The sequence below is a fragment of the Perognathus longimembris genome, chromosome 13, assembly GCF_023159225.1.
Source record: "Perognathus longimembris pacificus isolate PPM17 chromosome 13, ASM2315922v1, whole genome shotgun sequence".
Taxonomy (NCBI): Eukaryota; Metazoa; Chordata; class Mammalia; order Rodentia; family Heteromyidae; genus Perognathus; species Perognathus longimembris.
The window spans coordinates 57,934,500-57,953,031 of NC_063173.1; the positions used below are offsets into that span (position 1 = coordinate 57,934,500).

Sequence of the window (18,532 nt, forward strand, 5' to 3'; positions counted from 1 at the left end):
CGGGTTTCTCACGCTGGAATGACAGGCAGCGTGGAGATCCCCGGCTGCTCCCAGCAATAAACCTCTCAGTTGCCCTTGGTCTCCAGACTTGAGCTCCTTGGGCACCTGGGCCAGGATCCCACCAGGAGACAAAGGCAGGAACAGATGGCCTCAAGAAAGGCTGCATGAATTCTTTGTTTCCAGTCCTGGGGCTTGAACTCAGGGCCTTGGCACTGTCCCTCAATTGCTTTTGCGCAAGGCTAGCACTTGAGCCACAGCCCCACTTCTGGCTTTTTCTCTGTGTGCGGTGCTGGGGAATGGAGCTCAGGGCTTCATGCTTGCTAGTTTGCATTCTACCCTTAAGCCGCATTCCCAGAGCCCCCCCCAAAAAAATTGCTTAATGATAATAATTTAAAAGGCTATGTGACTTTATCCATGTCACTCGAGCTCTCTGATCCTGCTTCCTTCTCTGAACGTGGTCATCTTGGATTTTCTGGCTGGCCGTGATGTTGGAATAATGGGGGACATCAGCTGGGCCGGGGGAGGCCTTCAGTGACAGCCGCGTTCTCCGTGGAGGAATCCCGGCTGGCTAAGAAGGGCGGCCTCCAGGAGAAATGGAGGAGCAGCCTGGTGCTGCGGCTGTTTCCCTAACCCCAGGAAGGGGCAGCCCTGCTTGGACAAAGGGCCTAGAAGTGAACTTGAGCAGAGGAGAGCAGTGGGAAAGCCAAAAGGGGGTGGAGGCCAGGATCCTCCCCCAACCTTGGGGCCTCTGCTCCAGGGAGGGAGAGCTCAGGCTTGTGTCCCTGGCTCTGTGGACACGTGGGCCCCAAAGCCACCGTCAGGCTGTGTGCAGGAGACCCAGGCCTTCCTTTAGTGGGGTGCTCCAGCCCATGGAGCTGTGGAGGGCCAGGCTGGGCCGGGGGACTGGGCAGGCTGGCACTGAGCTTAGGGCGGTACCCAAGAAAGTTGGAGCCAGTGGGCAAGGCAGACAGGACGGGGCTGCCGCACAGCTGGGCGGAAGGAAAGGTCACCATAGCCGGGCCAGGAGATAATGAGGACGGCGGGGATGGGAAGAGGCCAGGACCATCCTGACCCTGTGGATTTGAGCACAGACGCTGCTCTAGGGGAGAGGAGCCTGGCTTCTCCTGGCAGCCATGTTGTCCCTCCGGGCCAGGTTGTCTCTGGGGTTGCTCAGCCTGGCCCCAGGAGGTGGCCAGCAGGGGAACTGGGCCGGGGACACAGTGCAGGGGACACTGGGGCTCATGGAGGCGCAGGGTCCGGTTCCACCAGGTCAGCTCCGCCTGCAGGGTCTGGATCTCCTTCCGGAGGGCGTGGTTGTGTTTCTCCAAGGACTCCTGCTGCTGGGGGAGAGGCAGGAGGACCGGGAGGGGACGTCAGCCAAGCCGTGCCCAGCACACACCCCGGGCCTCTCCAGAGCCTGTACTGCTGAGCAAAGACACCACTGCCTTCTGCAGGCACAGGGTGGAGCCCCTTGGCTGGTTAGCTTTAGATAAGAGTCTTACAGACTATTCTGCCAGGGCTGGCTTTGAACCGTGACCCTCAGATCTCAGCCTCCTGAATAGCTGGGATGACCCGTGTGAGTCCCCTGTGCCAAGTTCTCCATCCTGTGTCCTCCTAGGACTCAGACCTGCCCAGCTCCCTGCTCACTGCTGGTCCCACGAGCTGCCACCATTTGTCACCTGAGAAATTCTCCTGGCCTGGGGAAGCCATTCAGTAATGGCCATTAACTGATCCATCGGCCCTGTCCGGGGGTTCCAGGCCAGCGTGGCCGTTCTAGCGCAGGCTGCCAGCTCTGTTTTGTTCCCTTGGATTCCTGTCATTCAGCTGGAATCTGCTTCCTCTACACCATTTCTGTCTGATGCTTCCTACCTTGCCCTGTGCCAGTCCTGAGGTGGCCTTCCTGTGTCAGGCACAATGCCATTCTGTCCTGGACACCTCAAATCTGGCATGGCCCCTCTAGCCTGGCCCGGAAGGCCCCAGCAGTTCGAGCCCTGGCAAAGGGGGCGGGGGGGGGGGGGCGGGCTGAGATCGCTGCTTCTCAGATTGGTGGTATGGGTATGTTTTACTGGGTAAAATACACATTTACTACTTTCTGCTCTGTGGGACACCAGTTTTGGAGAGATCCATCAAGGAGTTCCTCTAAATGACCATGTATAGTGACAACAAAGGTATGAATGTAGAAAGGATTTTCTTGAGCTGGATGTTGGTGTTTGTAATCCAAGTGACCCAGGAAGCTGAGATGGGAGGATGGAGGTTGAAAGTCAGCCCAGGCAGGAAAGACCATGTGACTCTTATCTCCAATTAACCACCAGAAAACTGGAAGTGGCACTCTGGCTCAAAGTGGTAGAATGCTAGCCTTGAGCAGAAGCTCAGTGACAGTGCCCTGAGTTCAAGCCCCAGGACTGGCACAGAGAGAAAAGAAAAGGAGGGCTGGAATGTGACTTAGCGGTGGAGCGCTTGCCTGGCATGCATGAAGCCCTGGGTTCGATTCCTCAGCACCACATAAACGGAAAAAGCCAGAAGTGGGGCTGTGGCTCAAGTGGTAGAGTGCTAGCCTCAAGCACAGAGAGGTTCAAGGACAGAGCTTAGGCCCTGAGTTCAAGCCTCAGGACTGGCACAGATTGAGAGAGAGAGAGAGAGAGAGAGAGAGAGAGAGAGAGAGAGAGAGAGAAATAGAGAGGAAGAGAAAAGGAAAAAAATTCATTGTTGAAGCCATAACTTCCAAATGACTATAGAGATAGGGCTATTAGGAAGTAATTTAGATTAAATGGGGTCAAAAGGCTGAGGTTCTAATCTGATAGGGCTGGTGGCCTTATTGGTAGAGGAAGGGAGAAGAGTTACTCTCCTGTCATTACAAAGGAAAGGCCACAAGCACCCAGCACAAAGATGGCCACCTATACGCCAGGCAGGGAGCCCTGAACAGGAAGAAAACCAAGGGGCACCTTGATCCGTCAGATGCTGAGCTGTCTGTCGTTAAAGTCAATCTGTGGCTTTGTATGGTTTGAGCAGATGGCACATGGTCCCGGAGCTTCCCATTAGCTAGGACAGTGCCAGGCAGGGAGGAGATTCAGCAGTTCCCTGTGGAGCAAGGTGACACCCATGACCTCTTCACCAGGTACTGGCTGGATTGATTGTTGGGACCATGTTCCTGCCGGAATTCCAGACCCAGGAGCTAAATAGAGCTCTTTTCTTTATAAATCAACCCAGTCTGTGATGCTCTGTTATAGCAACAGAAGACAGACTAAGACATCCCCACCTGGTGCAGGGCATCTGCCTTGTCCGTGTGCCTCTGCCGGCTGCGCTGGGCAGCCACCCGGTTCTTCTGTTTCTTCTTCAGTTGCCTCTGACACTCCTCGGGGTGCTGCCAGACAAAAGAAGAGGGCTCCAGACTGCTGGCAGGGGCTTGCGCCCTAAGATCCTCTCAGCACCGGTAGCCCCTTGCGGGCATAGCACAGGTACTACCTAGTCTCCTATTTTTTTGCCATTCCTGGGGCTTGAACTCAGGGCCTGGGCGCTGTCCCTGAGCTTCTTTTGCTCAAGGCTAGCGCTCTACCACTTTAGCCACTGCGCCACTTCTGGCTTTTTCTGAGTAGGTTACCGGAGATAAGAGTTATGGACTTCCTTATCCCATCTTCAGATCTCAGCCTCGTGAGCGGCTAGGATTACAGGTGTGAGCCCCTGGCGCCTGGCTGGAAACCTGGGCTTCACACAGGCCAAGTCTGTGCGGATTAGCCACTCACATCTCTAAGCCTAGTCGCCTCACCCGTACCTAGAGGCACCAAGGATGGAGGAGGGGCTCTGGGAAGCGGGCGGCCCGCGCCAGCCCGGGGTGGCAAAGGTCAGCACGGTGATGCCAACTGCTGTGGTTTCTACAGCCCAGGTGCTGAGGTTCCCTACCCAGCAGCTCGGGGAGGGCAGGGCCAAGGCTGACTCGGTTCCAGGCGCCATTGCCCCGCTCGGGCAAACTCAACAAACATGTGTGGACCACCTACTTCCTATGTGACAGAGACTCAGCTAGGAGGGCACAGCAGCCAACAAGCCAGACGAGACTCCCTGCCCACAGGCTGACCCTGCAGTGGGCCAGCCGTGGACGAATGGCCGAGCGTGGACCCCGAGACCAGCAGTGGTATCATCCCGCCAGCCCTGGGTGGGGGATGGAACATTTCATCCACATACCCAGAGCTCTGGAAAATGAGGCCACCGGGGAGAGCTAGCTCACCCCAGCCTGCCACTTTGGAAATGTGCCAGGTGTCAGGGCCTGGTGACCCAGGCCAAGACTCAGGATGCTCCCGGTTGGCGGCTACCCCCTGGCCCTGAGCTCCTTGGGTCATGGGCACAACAAGTTCACGTTGGACCCTGGAGAGCCATGAGACCAGAGGCTGGGGAAGGACCTGGTGAAAGCAGGGGGAGAAACCACAGCTGGGGCGACTTGGGGAGGGGCGGACAGGTGAATGGGAGACAGCAGGTGCACAGTTCTGAGCTCAGCGCTGGTCTGTAGCATGGGAGCTAGGGAGGTCATATTCCAATGCTCACAGCTTTTCAGGAGAGGAAACCTGGCACTGGTGTGTCACACCTGCAATCCTGACTCTTCAGGACACAGATCTGAGGGTCCATGTCCCAAGCCAGCCAGGCAGGAGAGTCTGACGAGTCATCTCCGATTAACTACCAAAAAGCGGCAAGTGGAGCTGGGGCTCAAGGGGTAGAGCACCAACCTCGAGCAAACACAGAAAGCTAAGGGACAGGGCTGGGATGGAGCTCAGTGGCAAAGCGCTTGCCTAGCAAGTGCAACGTCCTGGGTTCAATCCCCAGTACCAAAAAACAAAAGAAAAAAAAAAAAAGCTAAGGGACAGTGTTCAGGGCCTGGGTTCAAGCCCCAGCACTGGTGCACATGGGAGCGTCTGTGTACATATACAGAGAGAGAGAGAGAGAGAGAGAGAGAGAGAGAGAGGAGAGGATGCACCCTGTGTGTGTGCAGAAGTGGGACTAGAACTCAGGCTGTACTCCCCCAACCCCCCATTGCCCAGACCCCGGGAACCTCGGCTTCTCCCCCATTCCTGCTCCCCTATACTCACTGTCCCAGACATCAGCACATCCCTGCCGCAGAGGTGCATGGCTCCGGCAGGAGTAGCAGAGGGCCCAGTCCCCGATGTTCCCCCCGCATCTGTGACCTCCCAGTGCCCTCTGGGGGCTGCTGAGGAAGTGGTGGCTCTTTAAGTCCTCAGTGGCCACTCCGCCCCTGGGCAAGCCCAGTTTCGGTTTCTTCTAAAGCCACCGGCTGCTCAGAATCCCTGGCTGAGGCTGCCCACGTGGCTGGGACTTCCTAACACTTCCTTCCAGCGGGGCCCCTTCTCTGGGAGGAGGCCAGGCGAGGGCGGAGGAGAGGGACATGGAAGGCCAGGTGTGAGGAGGTGCTCTAGGGAGGGAGGCTGCCAAGGACAGAGCCAAGAGGACGAGCCAGTGGGGTCCCGGAGCTTTTGTAGGGCTGGGGAGCGCCCCTGTTTTCTGGGGGAGAGCCCAGGTTTACAATTCTCCTTGAAGCTGTGCAGCTTTGAGGAGGTGACTCACCCTCTCTGAGCCTCCATTTCCTCATGGGTAAAGGGTGTGGGAGGAATGACACAGATTCCCAGGCTTAAGGTCTGGTCTGAGGGAAACAATGCAGCCGTCCTAAACCTTATGAGGCCCTCAGAGGTTGCAGGATGCAAAAACAAGCCATGGCACTACACACGCCAGAGGGTAAAATACCACACAACACGCAGAGCCCAGCTTCCAAGTCCTGCGACTTGAGTAGGTCAGTTCACCCTTCATGTAGTTCTGTTTCTAAGTCTGCAAAAATCATTTTGAATATATGAATCATTTGAATATATGAAGAATGAAGGCAGGTGAGTTGCATGAAACCATACCTGAGCAAGGTCTCTTACACAAATGTCCCAATCATAATATGGCAGGAGATGAAACTGAGCTTGCTGTCAGGCCTAAAAGATCAGAGCACCCAATTATATGAAAGTAGCAACCGCCACAAGATCTGAACAATATCGACAGGAGCAGGCCTACACCTGTAATCCTAGCTACTCAGGACACAGATCTGAGGGTCGTGGTTCAAAGCTAGCCCAGGCAGGAAAGTCTGTGAAACTCATCTCCAATTAACCACTAAAAAGATGTAAGTGGAGCTGCAGAGCAGCAAAGCTTGAGTTCAAGCCCCAGTACCACCCCCCCCCCCACATACTCTGAACAATATGATTAAGATTCTGGAGCTGGGCACCAGTGGCTCATGCCTGTAATCCTAGCTACTCAAGAGACTGAGATTTGAGGATCATGGTTCAAAGCCAGCCTGGGAAGAAAAAAGTCTATGAGAGTCTCATCTCCAATTAACCACCCGAAAACTAGAAGTGGTGCTGTGGCTCAAAGCAGTAGAATGTTAACCTTGAGCAAAAGAAGCTCAAGGACAGTGCCCAGGCCCTGAATTCCTGCCCCAGGACGGGAAATAAATAAATAAATAAAAATGTATAAACAAGATTCTGTAAGGTTCAATAGTATCCATATGCTAATAGACAATAAAGTATAAAAATCGGCATGAAAATAAGAAATTAGAGTCGTGGAGGAAGGTCATGAAAGGCAGACTGACAGACCTGGGGACTTCTTTTGAGAAAGACAGAGTGAATAATTTTTAAAGACATTGCAAGTATATATGCAAACAGCCTAAAGAACACCACTGACAGCTGTGGGTCCCTTGGAGGTCGGGAAAGAGAAACAGGCCCTGTTGGGGAATGGGTACTGTAAGGTTCTCAGGGAAGGAAGCCCGCCACAGGGTTCAGGCAGGAAAGCTGTTCAAATTATTTTTGGAAGGAAGGGACTGAGAGGGTTAAACGGATTGGAATACATTGTAAATGTGGAAACAATAATGACTGTAACATATCATGTAAGATAACAACAACAAAAAAAATCTTTGTGGTCATGCACCAATGGCTCACACCTATAACCCTAGCCACTTCAGGAGACAGAGCTGGAGAATGGCAGTCCCAAACCAATTTAAGCAGAAAAAATCTGCAAGAATCCATCTCCAAAAATAAGCATCAAAAAGCCTGGCTAGAGTCTGTGGCTAAAGTGCGGGAGCACCAGCTGATCATGCAAACCAAGGGAGTATGAGGCCCCGAGACATGCACTCAGTACCGCCAACACCAACAAAAATAAACCTCAAGACTAGCAAAGCCTGAAGCTCCAGGAAAACTTCCAGGAAAACTTCCCTGGTTATCTTTTTTTTTTTTTTTTTTTTTGGCCAGGCCTGGGGCTTGGACTCAGGGCCTGAGCACTGTCCCTGGCTTCTTTTTGCTCAAGGCTAGCACTCTACCACTTGAGCCACAGCGCCCCCTCTGGCCATTTTCTGTATATGTGGTGCTGGGGAATTGAACCCAGGGCCTCTCATGTATAGGAGGCAAGCACTCTTGCCACTAGGCCATATCCCCAGCCCAACTGGTGGTTGTTATCTTTTGAAGCGAGACCTTGTTTGGACAGATTATCTGTAGGGGATCGAGGAGCCAGTAACCCTCGTCCAGAATAAGTCGGTTGTATGTAGGTTCCTAGGCTCTGGTGAGCATCTTGGGGTTGTGCCTGAGTCTGAGGGCTCAAGACTTAGAATATGAGATCACTAGAATGGCAATAACTGTGGATATGATCATTACTGATGGGTAGCAGTGGTCTGGAGTGGATGTGTTGAATTCTCAGCTGCCTGCGAGCCGATTAGAAAAGAATCATGCAGTTGATTAGTCGTGTCTGCCATGCTGTGATTGATTAGTGATGTCTGCCATGAGCAGCGGCATGAAGCAGATTAATTTTCTTTTTTCTTTTTTTTTTTTGCCAGTCCTGGGGCTTGGACTTAGGGCCTGAGCACTGTCCCTGGCCTCTTTTTGCTCAAGGCTAGCACTCTGCCACTTGAGCCACAGCGCCACTTCTGGCTTTTTTCTATATATGTGGTGCTGAAGTTGAACCCAGGGCCTCATGCATATGAGTCGAGCACTTTACCACTAGGCCATATTCCCAGCCCAAGCAGAGTAATTTTCTACCCTCTCTTTAACTGAGTCTAAAACTAGCCTGGGTAGCTTTAGCATTGGAAGACTTAGCATGCTGAGTCCTGGCATGCTGCTTACCAGGTTTATCACCTGGAACCTTAGTGTTCTCATATGTTCATTGGAGATGATGGAGAAAATATACCTACCATAGTTCAGTGTTTTGAAGAGGGGAAAGAATGAGGTGAGAAGAAAGCTCTTCCAATATTGTAACGTCCTGTCCTGCTAGATGAATTCCTCCTCCAGAGATTGATTTTGGCCGGGGGTGGGGGTGGGGCTTGAACTGAGAGCTTGGGCACTGTCCCTGAGCTTCTTTTGCTCTAGGCAAGAGCTCTACCATTAAGCCACATTCCCAGTCCTCCTCCAGAGACTGGATTCGAAATCATCTAGTGCCATCTCATAATGAGAAATGCTAGGTAGGTGGACAGGACTGGACCCAATCAATATCTGGGTCCTGCTGCCTGGTTTCCAAGGGGTGGAGACAGACTGGGGCACCCCAGGCAGTAAGGCTGCCATTTCTCTGAATGGTGTTTGTTTCTCAGAAACCAAAAGGGCTGGCGTGTCTTACCTGAAGCAAGCACCTGAGGGGCTCATTAGCAGCCCAGGAGCTCCACAGGGAGTGATCTGGAGCAGGCTGTGTGTGATGTAATCCCTGAAATACCTGTGTGGGTACCTAGAGCACAGGTGTTCCCCGCCCCACCCCCCCCCCAGCTTTGAGTCCCATGCAGACTCCCAGGCCCTGGCTTCTCGTAGAGGGCAGACAAGCAGCAGGTGTGGCTCCCAAGCCAGCCCGTGAGGCCACAGCTCAGGACGAAGAGCAGAGGCAGCGTTTATGGCTTGTTCTTCCTGAGGAGGCAGCTGGGAGAGGGAGTGGCAGGCAAGGAGGGACTCTACGGGTGGATGAGGCTGAACCCTGAATGCCTGTGCAAAGCTTCCTCCAAGGGTGCTTGACCCCCAGCCTGGCAGAGTCTGAGCCCTTCCTCGGGATAGGAGGCCGGGAAGTCTGTGGTCCAAGGTGCTGGCAGATTCAGTGGTGGCAAACAGAAAGTTCTGTTTGCTCTTTGACACTCATCCTGCTAGATGCGGAGGCACACACCTATGATCCCAGGTAATTGGGAGGCAGAGATCAGAAGGGTCGTGGTTCAGGGACAGACTAGGCAAAAGTTAATGAGGCTCCCCAACTAGCTGTGTGTGGCTGTGATCCTAACTCTATAGGAGGCATAAGTAGATACAGTGTGGCCTAGGACTGACCCGGGACAAAAAAACAAAAAAAAGAGAGGCCTTATCAGAAAAATACTAAAATACAAAAGGGCCGGAGGTGTGGCTCAAATGGTAGCGTGCTTCCCAAAGGCCCCAGAGTTCAAACCTTAGTACTGACAAAAAAAGGAAGTCTAATTCCATCATTAGGAGCGCCCCCCCATGACCTCATCTAAACCTAATTGCTTTCTAAGGATCAAACCCCTGCCCTTCCCACACCTCGGGGGTCTCCAGCTGCCCAGGGGTGAGGAGCCCCCATGCAGATCCCCCCCCACACTCCTTACTTCCTGTAAGGGCTTCCTGGGAGGGCTCTACACAGATGTCCCCCTGCCTGTTTACCTAGGTAACTGGCACACCTGGAGGCAGTTACCCCCCCCTTCTCCAAGGCCACACCCTAATCCACCTGGACACACTAGAGGAGGCGCCAATCAGGCGTGACTTGCTCTCTGGCCCACCCCACAGGCTTTGGGGTGAGCGGCTGGCCTGCAGTTCTGAAGAATAAAGTTCTCTCTTCTGCTGGAATGTGGCGTGGAGTTCTCTGTCATGGCCTGCCTACCTGCTTTTTTCTTTCTTTCTTTTGCCAGTCCTGGGGCTTGAACTCAGGGCCTGAGCACTGTCCCTGGCTTCTTTTTGCTCAAGGCTAGCACTCTGCCTCTTGAGCCACAGCACCACTTCTGGCCATTTTCTGTATATGTGGTGCTGGGGAGTCGAACCCAGGGCTTCATGTACACAAGGCAAGCTCTCTTGCCACTAGGCCATATATCCCCAGTCCCTACTGCCTACTTTAGTATAACTCTTGCACATCCCTCATTTAGTCACCTGATGGAAGCAAAGAGGGCCAGGTGGCTCTAGTGGGACGAGGCGTGTGTTGGTCCTCTGGGAGCCAAGCCTCTAGCTAGGGTTTACACGGGGACACACCTAAGGGAGAAGCCTCTTCTGACCCGAGGGGTCCCTTCCCATGGGAAAGGTCACTTCCTCACTTCCCGGTGGAGAGGTCAGAGAAGGCTTTCCAGAGCAGGAGCTCTTTGAGAGAGCCATTAAAAGATGGCCAGAGGGCTGGGAACGTGGCTTAGCGGCAGAGTGCCTGTCTAGCATGCACAAAACCCTGGGTTCAATGCCTCAGTACCACATAAACAGAAAAGGCCGGAAGTGGTACTGTGGCTGAAGAGGTCGAGTGCTAGCCTGGTGGCTCACACCTGTAATCCCAGCTACTCAGGAGGCTGAGATCTGAGGATTGCAGTTCAAAGCTAGCCCAGGCAGGAAAGTTCATGAGACTCCCATCTCCAATTAACCACCAGCAAACCAGAAGTGGTGCTCTGTCTCACGGGGTAGAGCTCTAGCTTTGAGCTGAAGGCCCAGAGTTCAAAACCTATGACCACCACCAACAACAAAAAGGACAGGGGTGCTGGGAATGTGGCTTAGCGGTAGAGCGCTTGCCTAGCATGTGTGAAGCTCTGGGTTCGATTCCTCAGTATCACATAAATAGAAAAGCCAGTAGTGGTACAGTGGGGCTCAAGAGGTAGAGTGCTGGCCTTGAGCAAAAAGAAGCCAGGGACAGTGCTCAGGCCCTGAGTTCCAGCACCAGGAATGACAAAATAAATAAATAAATAAAAATGGGCAGGCTAGGGCTGGGAATATGGCCTAGTGGCAAAGTGCTCACCTCATATTCATGAAGCCCTGGGTTCAATTCCCCAGCACCACATATATAGAAAATGGCCAGAAGTGGCGCTGTGGCTCAAGTGGTAGAGTGCTAGCCTTGAGCAAAAATAAGCCAGGGACAGTGCTCAGGCACTGAGTCCAAGCCCCAGGACTGGCAACAAAAACAAAACCAAACAAAAAAATGGGCCGGGGCTGGGGATATGGCCTAGTGGCAAGAGTGCCTGCCTCATATACATGAGGCCCTGGGTTCGATTCCCCAGCACCACATATACAGAAAATGGCCAGAAGTGGCGCTGTGGCTCAAGTGGCAGAGTGCTAGCCTTGAGCAAAAAGAAGCCAGGGACAGTGTGCTCAGGCCCTGAGTCCAAGCCCCAGGACTGGCAAAAAAAAAAAAAAAAAAAAAAAAAAAAATGGGCCGGCTCTATCTCAAGTCTCAGAACTTATTCTTGGCCAAATCACTTAACTGATTCCTCTGTTAAATGGGGATTCTAATATAAAGATTTTATACAAAATAAGTGTAAAAGGCTTAGAACACTGGTATACAATAAGTCACAAAGACATCTGAATTTTTTTCCTCCAGCCTCAGGTATTTCATTTATTTTAATTTATAGCTGTATTATTTTTTTTCCTTTATTGCCAAAGTGACGTACAGAGGGGTTACAGTTTCATATATAAGGTAGTGAGTACATTTCTTGTTCAACTTGTTACCTCCTCCCTCATTTTTCCCCCCCACCCCCTCCCCACAGTGTTGGGGTTTGTTTTTTTGTTTTTGTTTTGTTTTTGTTGCCTGTCCTGGGGCTTGGACTCAGGGCCTGAGCACTGTCCCTGGCTTCTTTTTACTCAAGGCTAGCACTCTACCATTTGAGCCACAGCACCACTTCTGGCCATTTTCTATATATGTGGTGCTGGGGAATCGAACCCAGGGCTTCATGTATACGAGGTGAGCACTCTACCACTAGGCCACATTCCCAGCCCCAGTGTTGGGTTGTTTTTTTTTTTAATACTTTTTGTTTGTTTGGTTTTTTGCCAGTCCTGGGACTTGGAACTCAGGGCCTGAGCACTGTCCCTGGCTTCTTTTGCTCAAGGCTAGCACTTTAACCCAGGGCTTCATGCATGCCAGGCAAGCACTCTACCACTAGGCCATATTTCCAGCCCTTTGTTTTTTAATTAGTTTTTATTAAATTTAATTTTATTGTCAAGATGATGTACAGGGGTTACAGTTACATATGTAAGGTAGTGAGTACATTTCTTGTCAAACTTGTTACCCCTCCCTCATTTTTCTCCCACTTTTCCTCCCCCCAATCCACTCCTAGGTATTTTTTAAATTAGCTTACATTAATAATAGATGGGAAGGTTTTTCATTGTTACATTTCCATGCATTCTACAATATATAGTAATCAATCTCCCTCCCTCTTTGGGTCTCCCCTCCCCCACTTCCCAAAACAATTTCAAGGGTTTTCACTGTTCTATTTTCACATCTCCCAACAATCTATTTCATCCTCTTTTATCTTCCTTGTTAACCCAACCTCTTCCTGTTAGTGCCTCCCCATACAGAATCGATTTCTCTTTCCCCTCCTTCTATTGACTGGTTGAATTTGGGGGTGGGGAGGGGATTGTCAGAGTGGGGAGGAATGCAATCCTGGGGCTTGAACTGAGGGGCTGGGTGTTGCCCCTGAGCTTTCTTTGCTCCATAAGAACACTCTACCACTTGAGCCACAGCTCCACCTCTAGCTTTTTTGAGGGGTATTTTTATCAGAGATAGAGTACCACAGAAGGCTGAGAATATGGCCTAGTGGTACTGACTGCTCGTCTCCCATACATGAAGCCCTGGGTTCCATTCCCCAGCACCACATATATAGAAAAGGCCAGAAGTGGCGCTGTGGCTCAAGTGGTAGAGTGCTAGCCTTGAGCAAAAAGAAGCCAGGGACAGTGCTCAGGCCCTGAGTCCCAAACCCCAGGACTGGCAACAACAACAACAAAAAAGAGTCCCATGGACTTTCCTGCCCGGGGTTGGCTTGAAACCGGGATCCTTAGATCTCAGCCTCCTTAGTAGGAGCCACCAGTGCCCAGCTACATTTTTTTTTTCCTGTCAGTGAAAAGATATGAAGCTATGGGAACTTGAGTGACAGAGATGGTAAATTCCACCAGTAACTTTGGTGCTGTGACTTGGACCTGCAAAAGGGACTACAGAATGCCGTTTTGCCATGATGGCCGCTTCATTTTGTGAAAACTATACTCTTTCTGGACCAACAACAGAAAATCCACATTGTCTCTGATTGAGTCAAATCAACTTTCCCTTGTCCTAACAGCGAGGCTCCGGGCCCTGAGGTCCCTGCTTCCCACTGCCCCTTGTCAGCAGAAAGCAGCCGGGTCGGTCCTGCTGGCCGTACCCCGGAAAGAACCCAGGGGCCGGAGCTCTTGAGGAGGAAGGTTGTGGTTGGCGCTTAGGCAGGCACGGGCAGGAAATGCCCTGGGATACTAGCGCCTATTCTAAAAACCTCCAGATGGGCCACATCTGGAACAACAATGGCCGATCCCCATGGCTAACAGCTAAGGTAACAGCTCCACCTGTGCATAGCATAGATGGAGCCCTCTCACCATCGCCAAGGTTAAACCAAGGAGGGCAAAGAGGACGGAGCAGGAAGGGCACAAGGGCCGAAAGCACAGGCCTGGGCCTTCCCGCACCCGGGCAAGCCTGGGCACAGTGGCCAAGCCTTTTGGGCAGGACCAACGACAAAGCTAAGGGAGAGGGAGAGGCCTTGAGTTCAAGTCCGGGTACAAGCTCAAAATGAGCAAGGAAGGCCTTGTGTGCGTGTCTCTGACCCGGACTGTGACTCCCCAGGGCCTCAGGGGTGGAGGACGCCTTTCGCTTTCAGCATCCCGAGCGTGCGTGCGTCAGGAGGCGAGGAGCCGGGCCTCTCGGGAACTGGGTGACTTCACGGGGGGTTCCATGAACTCATCCATCCCCACGGTTGTTCCTCCGTGGTGTGGTGGGCGGCGCAGGGCAGGGGAAGCGGGAGCTGGCGCAGATCCCAGCCCTCAGCTCCTCCCTCAAGTCCTGTGCTTCTGACCCTAGGCTCGCTCTTTAATATCCGCGAACTTCTCGGAAGTGAACTTGAACATTTGGAGCTGGTCAGGAAGAATAAATAATAAACAGCTGCTTCGAGGACTCAGCTTCGAGGACTGCGGGGCTTTACAGGATGTGGCCAAGAAGAGCTGTCCCTTCGGTTTTCACAAGAAATGACAGCTGTGTGACTTCGGACAAGGCATAGGTTCTCTGGGCCTCAGTTTCCTTGTCTGTAAAACCAGGCCTTTCACTTTGCCAGAGCTGTCATGATAACTGAAATCACACACACAGCAATGATCAACAGAGAGCCCAGAAAGGGCAAGCCTCCTCCCTCTGGACTCAGTGACCCTTAAAGACAGATGGGCCTCTACTGAGGCTGGTGTGGAGGTAAAAAAAAAAAAAAAAAAAAGAAAAAGAGACCAGCCCAGGGGCAGGGAATGTGGCTTAGTGGTAGAGTGCTTGTCTTGCATGCATGAAGCCATGGGTTTGATTCCTTGGTACCACATAAACAGAAAAAGCTGAAAGTGGCACTGTGGGCTCAAGTGGTCGCATGCTAGCTTTGAGCAAGGGACAGTGCTCAGGCCCTGAGTTCAACCCCAGGATTGGCAAAAAAAAAAAAAAAAGAAAGAAAGAAAAGAAATGCACACACTGCCTTATGTATGTAACTGTAACCCCTCTCTACATCACTTTGACAATAAATAAAGAAAATTTAAAAACATAAAAGTAATCAAATGAAAGAAAAAAATAACTATTAAAAATAAAAGAAAACATATTAAGGGCCTGGGATATGGCCTAGTGGTAGAGTGCTTGCCTAGCATGCATGAAGCCCTGGGTTTGATTCTTCAGCACCACATATAGAAAAAGCCGGAAGTGGTGCTGTGGCTCAAGTGGTAGAGTGCTAGCCTTGAGCATAAAGAAGCCAGGGACAGTGCTCAGGCCTTGAGTCCAAGCCCCAGGACTGGAGGGAGGGAGAGGGGGAGGGAAAGGAGAGGGAAAAGGAAAGGAGAAAGAAAAAACGGAAGGAAGGAAGGGCCAGCCCAGAGCAGTCAACAGCTCCCAAGCCCCAGGCAGGAAAGATTGCCCTTGGTAGACCCAGAGCCAAGAATGGTGCCAAAGGGACAGAGCTGCTCTGGCCAGGCAGGCAGGCAGCTGCCCATGGCCAGAGACTGTTCAGACTGTCCAGACTCCTGGTTTTGCAACTGGGGAACCTGGCAGCCCTGGCTTCTCCTCGCTCCTCACTGGTTCAGCTGCTATCCTGGGGAGCTGGAGTGGAAATAATGGTTGCCACAAGGTTCTGACAGAAGGACAAGGAGTTTGTGTACCTGCCAAGGGCCAGCAGAAGTATCAAGGGGTGCAATGTTGAGGATGGGGCCTCCCAGAGGTGCTGGAGCAGAGCCCCTAAAATTAAACACCCAAAAGGTTGAGAGGGATGACCACAGCAAGAGGTGAGGTTTCAGTGGAGAGCAGCCCTCTCGGCCTGGAGGCTCTTGGACTTTATCTGACAGAAGGTAAAGGGGCTCTTGTGTCTTGGGGGGACGGGGTGGGGAGCAGAGGCAATTCAGGGAGCCGCTAGGCCAGATGGAGTAGCAAAGGCTCCGGGAGGTGCTAGGGCTGGGAGGGAGCAGAAGGGCCTGGCAGGGGTCTGGAGCTCTTGAGGGAGCCCCGGGGTGAGGGGGACACAGGTGTGGCTGTTCCAGGTGCTGACTGTCGCCTTTCCTGACTCCTAAGGTTTTGAGGGGGCCTGAGGGTGTCACTTGACCTCTGTCGGGGTGACAGCTCCTTTTGTCACTGGGAAGTCAGACAGGATGCCTTCTCTGCCACCCACCTGAGGTGAGGCCCCTGGGCAAAGACCTGTAGAGGCTTCAACACGTCCCATCAGCCGAAGCGCATGTTGTCCATACGCACTGAGGGTCAGTGAGCAGCCCTGGGGTGGGGCCGTCCTGGGGTACAGAAGCCCCCCCCCCCACATACCCCGGGCATGAGGGAGTCCTAGAGCAGGCTGGGGAAGAGCTGGGGCTTATCTGCACTTCAGCAGCTGGACTGTGCAGTTCTTTGCGAGTCAGCGGGGCAGCACCTCCGCTTGGTACGCTGCCCCAGGTGCCGCCTCCCCCTGGGTCCTGGGCGGGCAGTCCACAGCGCAGGCCTTGCATACGGAGAGCAAAAGGTGTTCTCATCCCATTACAATGATAACTTCACTCTGGTGGTACTGGGGATGTCATCTAGCTCCTTGCAATGCGCACTGTACCACAGGACTAGCCCAGGTTCAGCCTCTGTACCTTAGCAGTATTTCTCTGTCACTTCCGGGGTTTGAGCACAGGGCCTAGCACTTGCCAAGTGTACTGCTTCGCTGGAACTCTACCGCCTGCGCTGTGCCTCCATAGCTCAGTGGGTATGTTGGTTATTTTGGAAGTGAAGTCTCACAAACTTTTCTCCCCACTTTGAACCTCAGTCCTCTGTATCCAAGCTTCAGTAGCTAGGATCATAGGCCTGAGCCTCTGGTACCCAGATTCTAAAATTTCCTTTGAAACAATAGAGTATAATAATTTGAAAAGAATCGAATAGCTTGGGATTTGTAGCTTAGGGGGTACAGGCCAGCCTAGCAAGCAAAAGGCCTCAGAACCACCAAAAGAACAAACAAAAGAATTAAATAGAAAACTTATTTGGTAAACTTAAAAATAACTATTTAGGGGCTGGAGATATGGCCTAGTGGCAAGAGTGCCTGCCTCATATACATGAGGCCCTGGGTTCGATTCCCCAGCACCACATATACAGAAAATGGCCAGAAGGGGCGCTGTGGCTCAAGTGGCAGAGTGCTAGCCTTGAGCAAAAAAGAAGCCAGGACAAGTGGCAGAGTGGTAGCCTTGAGCAAAGAGAAGCCAGGGACAGTGCTCAGGCCCTGAGTCCAAGGCCCAGGACTGGCCACAAAAAAAAAAAAAAAAAGAAGCCAGGGACAGTGCTCAGGCCCTGAGTCCAAGGCCCAGGACTGGCAAAAAAAAATAAAAATTAAAAAATAAATAAAATAAATAAATAACTATTTAGATAAGTGAGTAAAGGGCTGGGAATATGGCCTAGTGGTAAAGTGCTCGCCTTGTATACATGAAGTCCTGGGTTCGATTCCCCAGCACCGCATATATAGAAAAAGCCAGAAGTGGTGCTGTGGCTCAAGTGGTAGAGTGCTAGCCTTGAGCAAAAAGAAGCCAGGGACAGTGCCCAGGCCCTGAGTCCAAGGCCCAGGACTGGCAAAAAACAAAACAAAACAAAAACCAAATAGATGAGTAAACTACTTGCTAACATTTAGTAATTGGCGATTATAACTTACATAATGTTTTATCTCCCAAGTTCAGTTCTTTTGGTTCCAAAAAAGTTTTATTTTCCCCCTTATTCTCTCTCTCTGTTTTTGTTAGTCTTGGAGTTTGAACTCTGGCCTAGGCACTATATATACTGTGCTCTTCAGCTCAAGGCTAGCGCACTACCACTTTGAGCCACAGCGCCACTTCAGGTTTTCTGATGGTTAATTGGAGATAAGAGTCTCCCGAGCCCAGGACTGGCAAAAAGAAAAAAAAAAAGTTTCTTCTTGGGCTGGGAGTGGTGGCAAGAGCGCTTGCCTCCTACACATGAAGCTCTCAGTTCGATTCCCCAGCACCACATATACGGAAAACGGCCAGAAGGGGCGCTGTGGCTCAAGTGCTAGCCTTGAGCAAAAAGAAGCCAGGGACAGTGCTCAGGCCCTGAGTCCAAGGCCCAGGACTGGCAAAAAAAAAAAAAAGAGTCTCCCGAACTTTTCTGCCTGGGCTGGCTTTCAACTTCAATCCTCAGTTCTCTGCCTCCCGAGTAGCTAGGATTACAGGTGTGAGCCATTACAGGTGTGAGCTACCTGGCTCCTTTTATTCTTATAAAAGTGACACATGAAATAAAAAAGCTGATTGAAATGCTGTTATTATTTTTTTTTGCTGTTATTTTTTTGGTGTATATTTTGAGAGAAATTCTCACTAGGTTGCTCAAGTTGGTCTCAAATTGGTCCTCAAGAAGCTCGCTAGCCTTGCTGGAGGTGTGGCTCAAGTGGTAGACCCTGAGCTTAGCAAGTTTGAGGCCCTGAGTTCAAAGCCTAGTATTCACACACACACACACACGCAAAGAACAAAACAAAGAAAAAACAACTACAGATTTTTTAAAAAATTCTGCTGAGGCAGAATTTAAATGATTGGACTATATAGGTGCATGCCACTGCCCCCAGTAAAATTAAAACTATATTGCCAACTTGCTTATACTGGACTCCTTTTGGCAAGGCATCTAGAACTCAATTCTCAAGTTAAATCCGTTTAGCCTGAAGGAGTCTTCTTTTCAAAAGTAGGTTTCACAGCTGTCAGGATTTGGGTATTTTAATTTCATGATCTTTCTTGTGGGAAAAATTATATTTATATATATCTACAGTTATATATAACGATAGCTTTCTATAACTTCCTCTGAAGGTATTTCTCAGGAGTTTTAT

General features: G+C 51.4%; 1 protein-coding gene across 1 annotated transcript; it reads right to left on the reverse strand.

Annotated features, from left to right (window-relative positions):
• Positions 1-549: 549 nt before the first annotated feature.
• On the reverse strand, positions 550-3,948 carry Batf2 (basic leucine zipper ATF-like transcription factor 2). The gene is made up of 4 exons (XM_048361436.1): positions 3,898-3,948; positions 3,764-3,769; positions 3,257-3,361; positions 550-1,340 (listed from the first exon to the last, which is right to left on the reverse strand). The coding sequence occupies exons 1-4, from the start codon at positions 3,946-3,948 to the stop codon at positions 666-668; spliced, it is 837 nt and encodes a 278-aa protein (XP_048217393.1). The 3' UTR covers positions 550-665.
• Positions 3,949-18,532: the final 14,584 nt, after the last annotated feature.